General features: G+C 31.0%; 1 protein-coding gene across 23 annotated transcripts; it reads right to left on the reverse strand.

Annotated features, from left to right (window-relative positions):
- Window positions 1-1,669: 1,669 nt before the first annotated feature.
- LOC107878314 (TGACG-sequence-specific DNA-binding protein TGA-2.1) lies at window positions 1,670-7,471 on the reverse strand. 23 transcript variants are annotated; one of them, XR_007057729.1, is made up of 9 exons: window positions 7,102-7,463; window positions 6,971-7,018; window positions 6,437-6,468; window positions 6,221-6,280; window positions 6,050-6,130; window positions 4,999-5,076; window positions 4,856-4,907; window positions 2,467-2,737; window positions 1,670-1,943 (listed from the first exon to the last, which is right to left on the reverse strand). XR_007057729.1 is itself a non-coding variant. In XM_016725246.2 (7 exons), the coding sequence occupies exons 5-7, from the start codon at window positions 4,887-4,889 to the stop codon at window positions 1,861-1,863; spliced, it is 384 nt and encodes a 127-aa protein (XP_016580732.1). In that variant the 5' UTR covers window positions 4,890-4,907; window positions 4,999-5,076; window positions 6,050-6,130; window positions 6,971-7,018; window positions 7,102-7,470; the 3' UTR covers window positions 1,684-1,860. The 23 variants fall into 23 exon arrangements, 3 of the variants coding, with proteins under 3 accessions (XP_016580732.1, XP_047271313.1, XP_047271312.1); XR_007057731.1 differs by having other exon boundaries at window positions 1,681-1,939; window positions 6,050-6,122; window positions 6,437-6,496; window positions 7,102-7,466; XR_001676824.2 differs by having other exon boundaries at window positions 1,681-1,943; window positions 6,437-6,496; window positions 7,102-7,466.
- Between the last annotated feature and the right edge of the window lie 7,093 nt (window positions 7,472-14,564).

A 14,564-nucleotide genomic window follows, 5' to 3' on the forward strand; every position in this document is an offset into this window, starting at 1 on the left:
ATGAATAAAATCTTTTCTTGTGCTACCACATCTACTGCTCTTTTCTTATCCTCTCTTGCTCATGTAAGTGTTGTCTTAATGGCCATGAATTAACATGTATGACTTCTCTATGCTTGGTTTACTACCCAACCTCTTTGATGATACCAAAAGAGGAAAGTTATGATGAGTAGCCTATATGTATAGGTTGAGTAGGTTGAGATAGGTGTGTGGGAGTAGGAGTTGTAAATAAGGTGTAATGTACATGATGTGTAGTTGATATCACTGCTGTGTTGAGAGAGGTTCTCTCACTCAGAGAGAAATTAATGCTCATTGATAGGGGGAATAAGATGGAGAGTGATAGGGGAAATTGATTGGGCAAACTGTTTTAGCATGTGGTCTTGTGGGTTATGTTGTGTTGTTGAAGTGTAGGCTGTGCTGTGTAGAAATTGTTGAAGATGCTAAGTATGTTGATTTGATTGTGTGGATTTGTCATCATCAAAAAGGAAAAAATTGTTGAGTCTTTAGTTTTGATGATTGACAAATTCATAGTTTGGGACTCGTTCCTTGAAGTTTTTGTGATGACAAAAGCTACTACGCATTAGAGAACAGGTTGGCTCACCTGTCGTTGTCACAGTCACCAATCCAACTGACACAAAGTATAAAAGTTGGTGAAAAGCTGCCTGCCACCTTTTTGCCTCAACCAATGGGATCTCTCCTAGGTTTTCTTGTGTCATGATATATATTGCTCATCTTCCTCAATAAGTAAACCAACACTTCCATATACTTTTTGCCTCAACCAATGGGATCTCTCCTAGGTTTTCTTGTGTCATGATATATATTGCTCATCGTCCTCAATAAGTAAACCAACACTTCCATATACTTACAATTAAAAATCTCTCTGAAATGCACATCAAGGATTGCTGCTATAACAAGAAACTGATCACTCATACAGTTGTATTTTTATTTCTTTGTTGCAATTGAGTCCTTGTAATATTGTTCTTGAACGCTTGTCTACATTAGCTTATGATTGTCAGTAAGTTTTGAGGTGCAAACCTTCATTTTGTAATCAACTAGAGTTAGGTGATTGTTTCAAGCTAAAGTTAGCTTGTGAAGTCCAATTAGAGTTAGTTGGAGGTGAGGTAGTAGAGTTATTGCTTAAGTTTCCTTGTAATAAAATTATTGCTAGGAAACAAAGGATTAGGAGGTTAATCCTTGGAGTCTGTCTTCAAGAAATTTGCTTGGATATACACTATAAAAAAGAGGTCAAATTACGGGGGTTAATTTTGCGGTTTGCAGGTGTTTAAAACCCTTACAAAATGTAATTGCGAGGGTTCCCAAAACCCCCAGAATACTAGCCGTCACAAACGAGTTACGACAGTTTTTTTTTCGACCTCCATAATTAATTTGCGGGGGTTATTTTGCGGCAATTACAACCCCCGTAATTAATTTGCGACGGTTATTGACCCCATTATTCTAAATTTAATTCTTTTTATAATATTTTTTTATTTAAAACTTGCGGGGGGGCTTTTTGTAATTAGTAGGACCCATCAATTTTCAATAACTAATTATAGATTCTAAATTTAGCTCAAATTTAATTATTCCTTTAGGCATAACCTACAATCTAATATTTGTTCAATTCATATATCATTAACACAACCTGACTAATTATATATTATAATTGACAAACATATCAAAAACACATTGAACATTCAAAATTTAATTTTCAACATTACCATCTTCAAACTCCAAATTTTCAATATTAACTAGTATCTTCAAACTCCAAAATCAAATCTAAACACAAAAGCTTCAATATTCTAAGATTCACTCCAACCACACAATTACATCATCATAATTGAATATCCAAGACAATTTACAATGAAATCAACGACTATTATTAGGATCACTATCATCAAGTGATCTCCTTGCATCCATGAACGAAATGGGCCCACTAGCCAAATCACTTGCTTACATAAAAATTCAAGGTATAAAAATCAATCAGATAAACTTTTCGTCCTTATTATAAACAACATCTGCATTATCAATGATAAAAAACAAAGATAAAAAAAACACATTATAGTAGTACAAAATTTAGAACTGAATTTGTAACATTACAACAGTAATGAGAGTTGAACATAACTAAAAGGCCCTGTACTTAAAATCTACAACCAAATACATTTGGCTAATAACGAATACACCTAAGAGGCATATAAATCAAAGTACACAAACTGATATTGCTAACACTTTCCAACTTAAAGTACCTCGAAAGGCAGAGAAGCATAACTGATAAATATAGGTAAATGCTTAATCCCATATATAAGGATCACGTCATTTCTTATAAGCAACAGAGAAGGAATCTGTAATCAGGACCTTGTCATACATGATCAAAAAGTATGGAAGCTTCTTATAATCCTATACAGAGAAGACTATATGGGCAATGTGGAAGAACAGACGCAGAATTACATGTATATGAGAGCAAGAAGAGGTTACCTTAAGAAGTTCCGAGGGGCAGAAGCCACCATTCCACATAAAACACCGCTCGGCAAGGGTTTTCCACATCCCTGACAAGACATGGAAACATCTTCCTTGGCTGCATTTCCTTTCACCTTAAAGACCTCATCGAAATATACAGTGACATTATTCACAATACTTCGCAGTTCAGGGTCACTTGCATGAAAATTGACAGCGTTCCTCAACTCATTGATGTGCTTGTTCTGTTCTTCTAACCATCGACTATATTCTGCATCAAATGCGAAGGTCCCTGCAAAACGATAGAATCTAAAAGGTTATCTTAGCACGAGGAAACAACTTTTTGAGTGCAACCAAAAACTAGATAAGTGGTTGAACATTATCTTATTAAAATAAGCCAGCCTAATACAAAAAAGTGCTATATCAAACTGAATGCATAAAGTAGCAACTGACTCATTCATTATCTTTATCATAACAACCATCACAAGTGTGAGAATCTATGATGCTCGGACTCTTCAAAAATGTCAATGGGTGCGTGTCGGACCCTTGAAAAATAATGTATTTTGAAGGATCTGACACGGGTGTGCCAACATTTTTTTAGAGTCGGAGCAACTTAGGTGAGAATTATGAACATCGACCAAGTCCATGCACCTTGAGGACCTACTGGAAGCTGCAGTTAACTTTGTTCCTCAATTTTAAACGTAATGCCATCCACAGCGTATTGAATGCAGATGGATTTCCCAAGTTATCTTATTCACTGGGCTCAGTTAATGAGGTAAAATCAAGAAAACTGAAGCTCTACTATCCTCTTCAAGTAGGACAAACACATTATTGCAGTCGTACTTGCTTCCTAATCACAGACCATGTAACACAAACAATATATGAGAGACGAATTGTTTCAGGAAAAGCTTGATAGCCTAAAGACTATGAAACACACGAAATGGATATTAAGATGTAAAAATCAGCAAGCACACAAAGAGAAAACAACACTTAGAAAGGAGAAGAAGAAGAATTGCATAAACATAAAGATAGTAGAGAGACCCTTACTTCCACTATGTGATTAACAAAAGGAGATGTATCAAATCTCCAATCACACCTCACTAATGGAATCTCAAACTACTCTCTTAGGTGACCCAATGGACTCACACTTCCTCAAGCACATCTTTTTTGCCAATTTTTCAACACAAGTGAAATCCATCAATTATGCTAACCCTAATTTCGGTTTCTCTCTATTAAGGAGAAGGAGAAGACTACAAGCTAAGACCACAATTACAATCTTAAAAAGTCACTCAATTCATTATGTCAAAATTAAGGAAAATAAGAGCTAAGGTGCTTATTTATACTGTTACAAAACAAAGACTAAAATATCCTTAATGAAGGATGCCCCTTTGGAGTGTAAAAAGATAGTAGAGAGACCCTTACTTCCACTATGTGATTAACAAAAGAAGATGTATCAAATCTCCAATCACACCTTACTAATGAAAGCTCAAACCACTCTCTTAGGTGACTCAAAGGACTCACACTTCCTCAAGCACACCTTTCTTGCCAATTTGTCAACACAAATGAAATCCATCAATAGTGTTAACCCTAATTTTGATTTCTCTCTCTTAAGGAGAAGGAGAAGACTACAAGTTAAACTAAAATTACAATCTTAAAAATTCACTCAATTCATTATGTCAAAACTAAGGAAAATAAGAGCTAAGGTGTCATTTATACTATTACAAAACAAAGAGTAAAATACCCTTAATGAAGGGTGCTCCTTTGGAGTGTAAAAAAAAAGTCTTAAAGGACCACAATAGCCCTAACTTAGGGTGCCTCTTGAGTGTTATTTTAGAGAGCAAAATATCTTTAATGCCCTTCACTTGAGGCGCCTACTGAGTGTATAATTTCTCCTCCTTTTATTCTCTTGAACAAGGCTTCAAAATACTCCAAAAAAAGACTTCAATTGCTTGCCAATTCCGAAGCTTGATCCTTGGACAACATCTTGTGCTCTTAGTTTTCCTCATGCTTGTATCAAAGCTGAAAAGTGCATACTAGACTACTTTAAGATAGATAGAACCATCATGTATGAGTATCTATTTGATAGAAATATGGTGGACACTTTTCTTTCTAGTGAAACTAACTATTCTAATTCCATCCAAGTTTCCTAGAGGTTAGAACTACCCAAATTCTGTCACTGTCACCTACAAGAAGCACATCTAGATGATCTTAATGATATTATATACAATAGAGAGTATTGGAAAACTTTAGTTGTTACACTAACATGAAATAATAACCCAATCCTAGCTTAATTTAGTGTCAAGATGCGATACTTCCTCAACAGATCTAGAAGAAGCCCAGCAAGTTTCTTATTTGTTGAAATGAAAAAGAAAGTTAGGCACACAAGTTCAATGATTAGAAAAGGGCATACCACTGGCGTCCACTCTGTTTGATTGATCTCCCATGTTTGAAATGTACTTTCCCTTCAGTTGGACAAGAACCCAAAATAAGACAAGATTGTGGAACCTCCTCAGGTGGTCCTCTCAAAAGCACGTGAAAGAAAGAAGCCAATACCTATTGACGTGCTCGCTGAAGGTCCTGTTCCAACTATGATAAATTCAGCCAGCTATTCTCCAGCTGTTGAACATATGCCTGCAGCATAGGAAAGTACTGAATTATTCATTTAAAGACAAATAAATTCGGTATGGATATCCTTTATGCCTTTTAGATGTTTTCAAATTGGTTATACTCTCCTAAGAGACTTCAAGAAGTTAATGTATAGATTGCTACACACAGATCCCAAAAGCAGGTTAGAATCCCGCGAAGGAGCAAATAAGATCAAACAACATCCATACTTTCGGGGTATGAATTGGGCATTCTTCCCTTCTGTTAGTTTTTGAACTTATCAAACATTGATCTATAAATAATATGAAAAATTGTCATTAAACTCAGGAGAAATGAAAAGCATAATGTACTCAGTACATTTCATATTATTAAATTTGACTACTACTAAAAGTAGTTAGTGATAAAACTCTATTGATGTGTGAAAATGGATAAATAAATTGAAACAAATACTTATTAGTATTGGGTCAAGTAAAATGAAACTAGAGGGAGTACATGATAGTTTTTGGACCGCCGCATTAAACAACAAGAATAACTACACCTTCATTCTGCACAAATTGTGATCAACTATGTAAATACTTACTACTATTAGTATAGGGCCATATAAAATGAAATGAGGGAGTAAATAACAACTGCTAGACAGCCACTTTAAACTACACGAATAACTACGCCTCCTTTCTGAACAAGATGACAGAAACTTTCCCGCATCATATAACATGTTGTGACACTCACTTAAGAACAAAGATAGATATTAAGGGAATAGGCCAAAACAGAAAAGAAAAAAATGGCTCAATTTGGTATTAGATAGAGAAGTGTTTTAAAATTCGAAAGGTAAATGAGCAAGAGCAAGAAAAATGTGTCTATAACTCAAAAAAGTTGGAAAAGGAAGAAAGCCATAAACGAAATAACAATTGGCACCAAAATTTTCCATTAGCAAGTATCCAAGAAGTAAATTACATTTTCATGTTCAAGTTGTAAAAGAGAATTAGGAGTGGAAGAAAACCTTGCTCAGCTCTCAGCTCCAGGGGCTTTTGGTTTTTGACTTTTACCACCAGTGCCAGCTTTCCCGGCCTTGCCTGCGTAACTAGACAATGACAAAATCGCAAAGAACATGACCAAAATCATAAAGAACACCATAATTCACACTTCACATGGAACATGTGAAAGTTCTAACCTTTGAAAGATGGTATATCATCTTTTATGTTCAATTTTGTAGAATTGGTATCGAGCGATCCTAATCAAGGGTAGATATCGAGCAGCATCAATATCATTCATGGAGCAGATTTCATAAGAATGATTGAATAACACATTAAAAACAAAAGTTTTTTTTCCTTATTATTTGTTTAAAGCGATGAAGTGAAATCCATAAGATACCAGTAGACAACCTAACCTTCAGTGAGCTATCATCCTTCCCTTTGGATGCTACAGAAAAGAAGTCAAGATGTTTGTGCTTCAAGACCAAAGAGATCAAAGATACATTAAGAGATTCAAAAATGCAAGGATTTTCTGAGTCAATGTACGAAATTAACTATAAGCAAAAGACAGATCTTTCAACTGCACTTTGACTTTTTAAAAAGGAATTACGAAAAAAGCGTTCATGAATCATAACTGTTAAAATAATGGACATTCACAACACAACTATCATACATGAAAAAAAGAACCAGGTATATTCTAATGTTCTTGATCCATATACTCAAGCCTTATATCATCTTGTTACTCAAATTAATTATAATAATAATGATGGGAGGAAAAAGAAAAACTAGAAACGGATGATCAGGGAATTGGATGTTCTACTAGAAACTAGAAATAAATCACAAAGTTTTCCTTGTATAACTGTTTTAGCACACAGCTGCTAAGGAATTCACTTAGCAGATTCAGTCAAAATAAAATTAGAACACATCTATAAAATAGGTAGATTTTTTACCTGAGATAGGCAGATTATACTTGACATGATGAAAAATAGTCCTTGTTTCTGTAATTCACACCAAAATTAGTCAAAAATTACGCTCGAGATCCACACGCAAGATAAAACAATCAAAATTAGAGTTCACTTACAAGATGAAATCAGTAGAAATTTCAAAGAAGAAATCAAAATCAGTAGAAATTTGGGAAAATCAAAATTAGAGTTCACAGAAATTTGGGAAAATCAACAGAAATTTGGTTTTGAGTAGAAATCAGTAGAAATTTAGGCTTCTGTAATCTCGATAAGCTAAGAATTCGAGCAATCTTGACAAGGTCTGAAGAAAATGGATCTGCGCAATTCGACCAATCTTGTTAAACCATTGTAGGATATTGGGGAAAAACTGAGAGAAATGGGTTTTTTGGGGGAAATGAGGAAAACAATATTTGGCCAATTAAAAGAAAGGAGGGAATATGAAATTGGGTCGCGGTATATTTTTAAATGGATAGCACGGGTTAAAACTCCGCAAATTTAAAATTTTTAGCGGCAGTTTATTACACCTCTGTATTTAATATATTTTACAGGGATTAAAATAACTCCATCAAATAAACTTCCGCAATTAAACTTCTTTTTTGTAGTGATAGTGAAACTTAGAAATTTTGGAGAAAAATTGTGATTTTTCTCTCTTGAGCAAAAAGTTTCCATGTAAAAAAACTTATATCTTCTATTTTACTTTATTCCTACACTTCTTGCTTTATATATCTCCTAATCTTTGTAGTGAGTATATCAGGGAATAGGTCGCTGATGAGTTGAGGAGCAACCCACCCCAAGCCTTTCAAAAAGTGTTCACAAAGTATTTATAAAATTTTTAAAAAGTTTATTTATGAATTAGTAAAATTACTTCTTTAATTTATGATGTATATAAAAAAAATAAGCAATGGTTTGTATTTACTTTTAAAGAGAGAAGAGACAGAGATATGATCTTTAGGAAATCTAATAGAGTAGGTTAAAGCACTGTGCCGTGTGTCTGTTTACGTGTCGTATATATTAAGAATTTAGTATAGAGTTATTATTAAGTGATATTTAAAGACTAAATTATCTTTACTTAATGTCTTTTAGCACAAATATCGAAATCGGCCTTTCTAATCTTTACTTAAAAAGATTTTTTTCCTTCACTTTTTTTATTATTTAATTAATTTTAGATACAACCAAAAAAAGGAAAAAAAATAAGAAGTTGTTGTACACAACCAAACTAAAAAAATAAGTATGAATTTTGAATTTAGAGTCCTTTTCATATTAGAAAAGATTTTTTCCTTCGCTTTTCTTTAATTTATTGTTTAATTAATTTTTGTCAAAATCACTTATAACACGTAGTATAGTACGATCAAAAAAGAAAAACAAGTAGAATTGTAGTAGTAAACAATCGAAAAAAAATGAAAAATAAGTTGTAGTTGTACAAGATCAAAATAGAAAAATAAGTATTAATTTCGAAATAAGAGTCATTTTCATATTATAAAAGATTTTTTCCATGTTTGACCAATTCTTTCATGATAAATTTTCTTTTGGATTTCTATATATATTGAGCATTATTTTTTCCCATAAATAATACAATGACATTTGAAGAGGAAATTATTTTTTCAACAGATAGATTTTGTGTTTTTAGTTTTAATTTTTAAAAAATATTATGCTTCTTTTATTATAATTTTACTTATTGTTGACTTTCACATGATGTGAGGTGAATAAAAATTATGTACAATATGTGATTGAGACTTCTTCACAACTTTGGGGTGAGTATTTTCTTTTTATTATTTGTGTTATTTGATCATGAAATTTTTTTATCGAAAAAGTACTTCACTTTAATTAAAAATATAGTGTTCGGCTATAAATTTCAAATATAGTTTTAAATTATATTTTGAAGAGTATTTTCATGTTTGCCTATTGGGTGAATAAGATTGATGCTACTCTAATTTGATTGAATTGCATGTTTACACTGGTAGATACTTGATTTTCTAACCCTCAACTCCTTCACTATTTTTGTTAGCATAATAGAATTCAACATGTGTATATATATATATATATATCTTATTTGTTTTCATTCAAAATCGTTTATTAGGATTAAAATTTTCTCTCAGACAAGAATTAGTTAGATCAAAATGAAGCCTTGTGATCACTATTATATATATATATATATATAGTTTACAGGTCGTAGATGAATGTCGGTTGGCGTTGAAGAATTTCTTGTGTAAAGGTTAGGTTTAATTGTATTGTTTTGATATCTTTATTATCTTATTATTTTAGTTTAATTTACAAATGTTAGATGAATATGGATCGGCTTTGAAAAAAAATTTTAGGCAAGGGTTAAGTTTAATTGTATTATCATAATATCTCTATTAGTTTGTCATTTTGTGATAGTTTACAGTTGGTAGATGAATCTCGATCGGATTTGAAAAATTTTTGCGTGTAGAATTTAAATTTAGTTTTATTGTTTTGATATCACCTTTATCGTATTATTTTGTTGCATTTTACAGGTGATAGATAAATGTTGGTCGGCTTTGAGAAATTTTTTTATGTAAAGATTAGGTTTAGCTGTATTATTTTGATATCTGTATTATCGTATTATTTTGTTATTGTTTGCAGGTGATAGATGAGTGTCGGACGACTTTGAAAAAAAAATTGCATGTAAAGATTAGATTTAATTGTATTATTTTGATGTCTCATGATTGTATTGTTTTGTTGCAATTTACAGATGGTAGGTGAATGTTGATCAATTTTTAAAAATATTTTTGATAAATATTAGATTTAATGAATAAATTCTCCAACTTTACATACTCAAAAGATATTAAATTTAATTATTATATTCATCTTTATTATTTAAATAAGTATCCTATTTAGTGTAATATTTGAACTCATTAAAGTGAGATGTCCGTAGACATATGTTGATAAACTTTAATATTGGAAAATTTAAGAACATATCTTACATAAATTTTGGCAAGCTCTTGTAGAAATCTTTCTCGCAATATGACAAAAACTTGGCGTGTAAAAACAAATAATAAAGAAAAAGGAAAACAAGAGGATGTTGAAGAAAGAAAGAACACTTCCAATGAATTTTTTGAGGAAGAAGACGATGAAAATGGATCTAAATTTGACAAAGGAAAGAGAAGGAAGGAGTAGTAGTGTCCTGAGTGCACGAGGAGTTTGAACTCTTTTTATTTTCATTCCGCCCATAGGAGAATAATAGCACATCCACTTATCCTTTAGCGCGACTTAAATCCTCAATCTATGAATTAACGTTGGAGGTATTCAACTACTTGAGCAAGTTTGACTAGTTGATTGAACTCCTTTATATGTGCTTCTCTCCTCTTTTTTCAACTAGGCTACAAAATGATAAACATGAATTGGGCTCAATTAATCATGGGCTTTACATCGGACAACAAAATTTCAATCCCAAACTCGATGGTGTACAGCGCAGCACAGCTACAAAAGCATAACAACACACAGAAAATGACACCTTTGTACAGCGATACATTCCTCTTGCTAGATATACTATGAGCTGTAAAATTATAGTTAGGTTTGTTACATAGTTTACAGTTTAGCACTCTAGTTCATTTGTTCGTTGTATAATTAAATAACACTTTGTACCAATCTACTCCCTCAATGCAAGAAAATTCTCCTATCTTTTCTTTAATTTTCATCAGACATGTAGAAGCAAACAAGTTCTTGCGTTGAATATTAACGCTAAAATGTTATTTCTCTAATTGTTTTGCAAGTTCTCCTAGTTTAATACAACAATGCACTATTGGTTACAACGAAATATTCGTCCACATATTCGCACAATTTCATTGTCCTATCAAGTTGTCAAACAAGTTTATGTTAAACTTATTTGAAACTAAAATATATTAAAAGATGGGGGAAAGAACAAGAAGAGCATAAATTAGGCTTTAACAGCCTTCTCTTTATAAATAAATATAGCCAATTGACTTGATTAATAGCAACAAGTAAAAAAAAATTAAGTAATCATAGTACAAATGGCCAAAGCAATGAACAAAGCAGCCACTTCTCTGCTTCTAATTTTCCTTCTCATTGTCTCCATTTCTGAGAGCAGAATCTCTAGCAGTAAGTATATACACTATTATTTTGGTCCATATTATTTGTTTTCTAAAATACTTACGCGCCTTTTAAAAAAGAAATATTATGGTATTTAATCAAAAATAAATATGTATCTAAATTAACCCTGTATATCTTTCTTAGATGAGTAACACTGTCTAATTTATTAAAACTCTACTAATTAAAAAATTAAATGGCATATATATTTGACCAAAAAGTAATGAGAGATACAATTACTTAAAAATTTCAAATTTTTATTTTTAATACGAGTATAGTTTGCACCATAGTTCCTTTTCCTCCTCCTCCTCCAGTCTTCCTCCTTTTTCTTTTCCTTTTAATATTTGTATAGCTATTGGAATTGATCTCTAGCTCTTTTCTTGCCATTTCCTTATAGATGGATCGACGATGAATTCTATTTCAATTTGTAACAAAATATACGGTGCACAAAGTGGGGATACATGTGTCAGCATTATTCGGAAATTCAAATTGACTGCTGAAGGTTTTAGTTCTATAAATCCCAATCTTGATTGTGAAAAGATCTTCATTGGCCAATGGTTGTGCCTCGATGGTGTTATTTTCTGAATGAAAATCTAGAATAAAATAATTTTCTATGGTGCAATAAATTATCTCTCAGTTCTCCTATGTCTTTCTCCAATCAAAAAGAAAAAGAAAAAAAGAATAAGGATTTCTCCTTCAATTTGATAATAAAATTCTGCTCTCTATTCCCTTGAAAAGCAGGCAACGAATTGTATGAATCAGCATACACATCCCTGTAAATCAAATAGTATCACATTAATTATTCACATGTTTTTCCATCATATCTTATTCAATGTGATTCATGATCAACCTTCTTTATTTCATGATATAGCTCATGAAGTTGGTGAATGATCAGGTTACTCTTCTAATTATAAAATGATGAATAAACAAGAATCTAAGTAATTAAGCTGGCTGTCTGACTTGTATCAATTTTTCTATAACAATATTTCGTAATAACAGTCAAAAAAGTATTCGGATAAATAATGTTATTATAAAGAAATTTGACTATAAACAACACACAGTGACAAATGACAAATTCAATTTTAGCTATTCACGAGGAAATTTATTAAAGCAACCAAGAAAGTTCATTGATCAAACATAAAACTAAGTACTAATAACTTGTTTCATGGAACAACATTATTGGTAAGTGAATTTAATTTAGAACTATATTCATTCATGTCGACCAATGCATATGGTGGTGTTGGACTAGCCCCTGATGGTGGCACTGGACCTCTTGATAATATTGGAAATTGTGGAGATCCGCCACCACTAAATCCTTGTTGTGGGCCAACTTTGAATGTTAGTCTTTCACCGTTTGAAAGATTATCAGATAATAAGCTCAGAGTGAGCAGAAGCATCAACACAAAGATGAGGTCTTCAGATTTTTTCTCAGTGACAGACATAGAAAAAGAGGAGAAGATTTTTTAGAATTGTTTTACTTCTTTGTTTGGGGTGATTAATTTCTTGGTTGCTTTGAAGGTTCATCAATCCCCTTAATGTTACTTATATAGTGTCAAGTTGTCAACTACTAGAACGGTGAGTGTGGAATTTATACTCCCATTGTCTCTAGTTATGTTACATCTATTGTTTTTCGAGGGTCGATAATTTAAATTGATCGTAAATTTAAAATTAAAATTTTAACTTTTTTAAAATGAAATTTATATACTTAAAATTATGTAAAAAAATATTATAAATTAAAATATTTAACAAATCAAATATTTAAAAAATATAAAAAATTATAATAAAAATATATTTATTTAAATCTAAAAAAAAATGCTACTCCATATAAACTGAAATAAAAGAAATACTAGTTACATCGGTTATATATTTTAGGGAAAAGATTTTGTCCAAGAATAAGACAATTATAATTTACATGCATGTATCAAACCGATCTTTTTAAATAAGCTGCCGTATCGTTTCGAGTTTTATGTCTTTCTATTTAACTTTTTATATATAAAGTATACTTTATTAAAACGAATTTGAAAGAATGTGATCAAGGATAAATTAAATATTTTAATTTATTATATTCTTTTCTTCTAAGTTAATCTCAAAATAATAACACAACTACAGAAATTAAAAGCCTTACTAATATATTTTAGTTTATGTGACATTCTTCAAAATTTAAAGTTATATTTAGACATATATTTTAATTAAATAATTTATAGCGTTGCTAATATTTATGACTTATTTGAACTATAAATTCTTTCTTTCTTAAATTTTATATTCAGGTAAGTACTTTTACATAAATTAAAACGAAAAAAGATAAGATTAAACATCATTTTTTCTGACTTTAATCTTTATGTCACAGTATTACATAATGTGAGTAAGAAGTAGTAGCTAAGTTTAATTTTGGATTTTTTGTGGACAAATTTTAGCATTTATTTTGGATTATCTGATAACTAATGGACAGCTATACTGCACTTAAAACAAATCCCGATCTTGATATGGCTTTGCTGAGTGGTGCGTTATGACACATGATCAAGCTAAGCTTCTTTCTTTCCTTTTTCTTTCTCTAGGAAGTGGCGGTGGTGGTCACAAAAGTCAAGATTTTCACAAAAAAATTGTTTGGATAAGGATTAAAAAAAAGAAATTGAAATAAAATTTTAGATTAGCTTTATTCGTGTTTGCTGTAGGTACCAAATATTATTTAGTTTTAAAACTATTTTATTTTACTATTTAAATTAAAATAATGGAATTACTATTTCGTTTAGGGAGTGATTATATTATTTCATGGGATATTCTAACTCATGTGATATTCTTACTTACTAGTTTAGGTGTACACATTTTGTGCATGTGTCACTTTAATGAATTCACAAAGTTACATTAAATAGGATATTTGTTTAAATTAATAAAGATAAGTATAATAATTAAATTCAATATATTTTAAATATGTAAAGATGGAGAATTTATTTACTTAAACCTAATCTTTACACAAAAAATTCTCAAAGTCAATTGACGTTCATTTACCACCTATAAATTACAATAAAATAACAAAGATATGAAAACAAAATAATTAAATCTAACCTTTACACAAAAAATTTCTCAAAGTCGATGGACATTCATCTACCACCTTTAAATTACAACAAAATAATATGATAATAGAGATACCAAAACAATACATCTAAACCTAACCTTTACACAAAAAAATTCTCAAATCAGAGATATCAAAATAATACAATTAAATCTAATCTTTACCTAAAAATTTATTTCAAAGCCCATCGACATTTATCTACTACCTGTAAACTATAACAAAACAGTAGGATAAAAGAGATACCAAAATAATACAATTAAATCTAATCTTTGCACGCAAAAATTCCTCAAAGCTGATAAACGTTCATTTACAACTTGTAAACTACCATCTACAACCTGTAAACTACCACAAAACAATACATTAATAAAGATATTAAAACAATACAGTTAAACCTAACATTTACCTAAAAAAAATTTTTAAAGCCGACCGACATTCTTCGACTACCTG

The sequence above is a fragment of the Capsicum annuum genome, chromosome 7 (assembly GCF_002878395.1).
Source record: "Capsicum annuum cultivar UCD-10X-F1 chromosome 7, UCD10Xv1.1, whole genome shotgun sequence".
Lineage (NCBI taxonomy): Eukaryota > Viridiplantae > Streptophyta > Magnoliopsida > Solanales > Solanaceae > Capsicum > Capsicum annuum.

Coding starts and splice junctions, on each gene's coding strand:
- LOC107878314 (XM_016725246.2), bottom strand. CDS start 4,889: ATGGGAGATCAATCAAACAGAGTGGACGCCAGTG. Junction 2,738..4,855: donor AAACAGAGTGGACGCCAGTG/GTATGCCCTTTT, acceptor ATCGTTTTGCAG/GGACCTTCGCATTTGATGCA. Junction 1,940..2,466: donor GCCCCTCGGAACTTCTTAAG/GTAACCTCTTCT, acceptor TATGTAAGCAAG/TGATTTGGCTAGTGGGCCCA.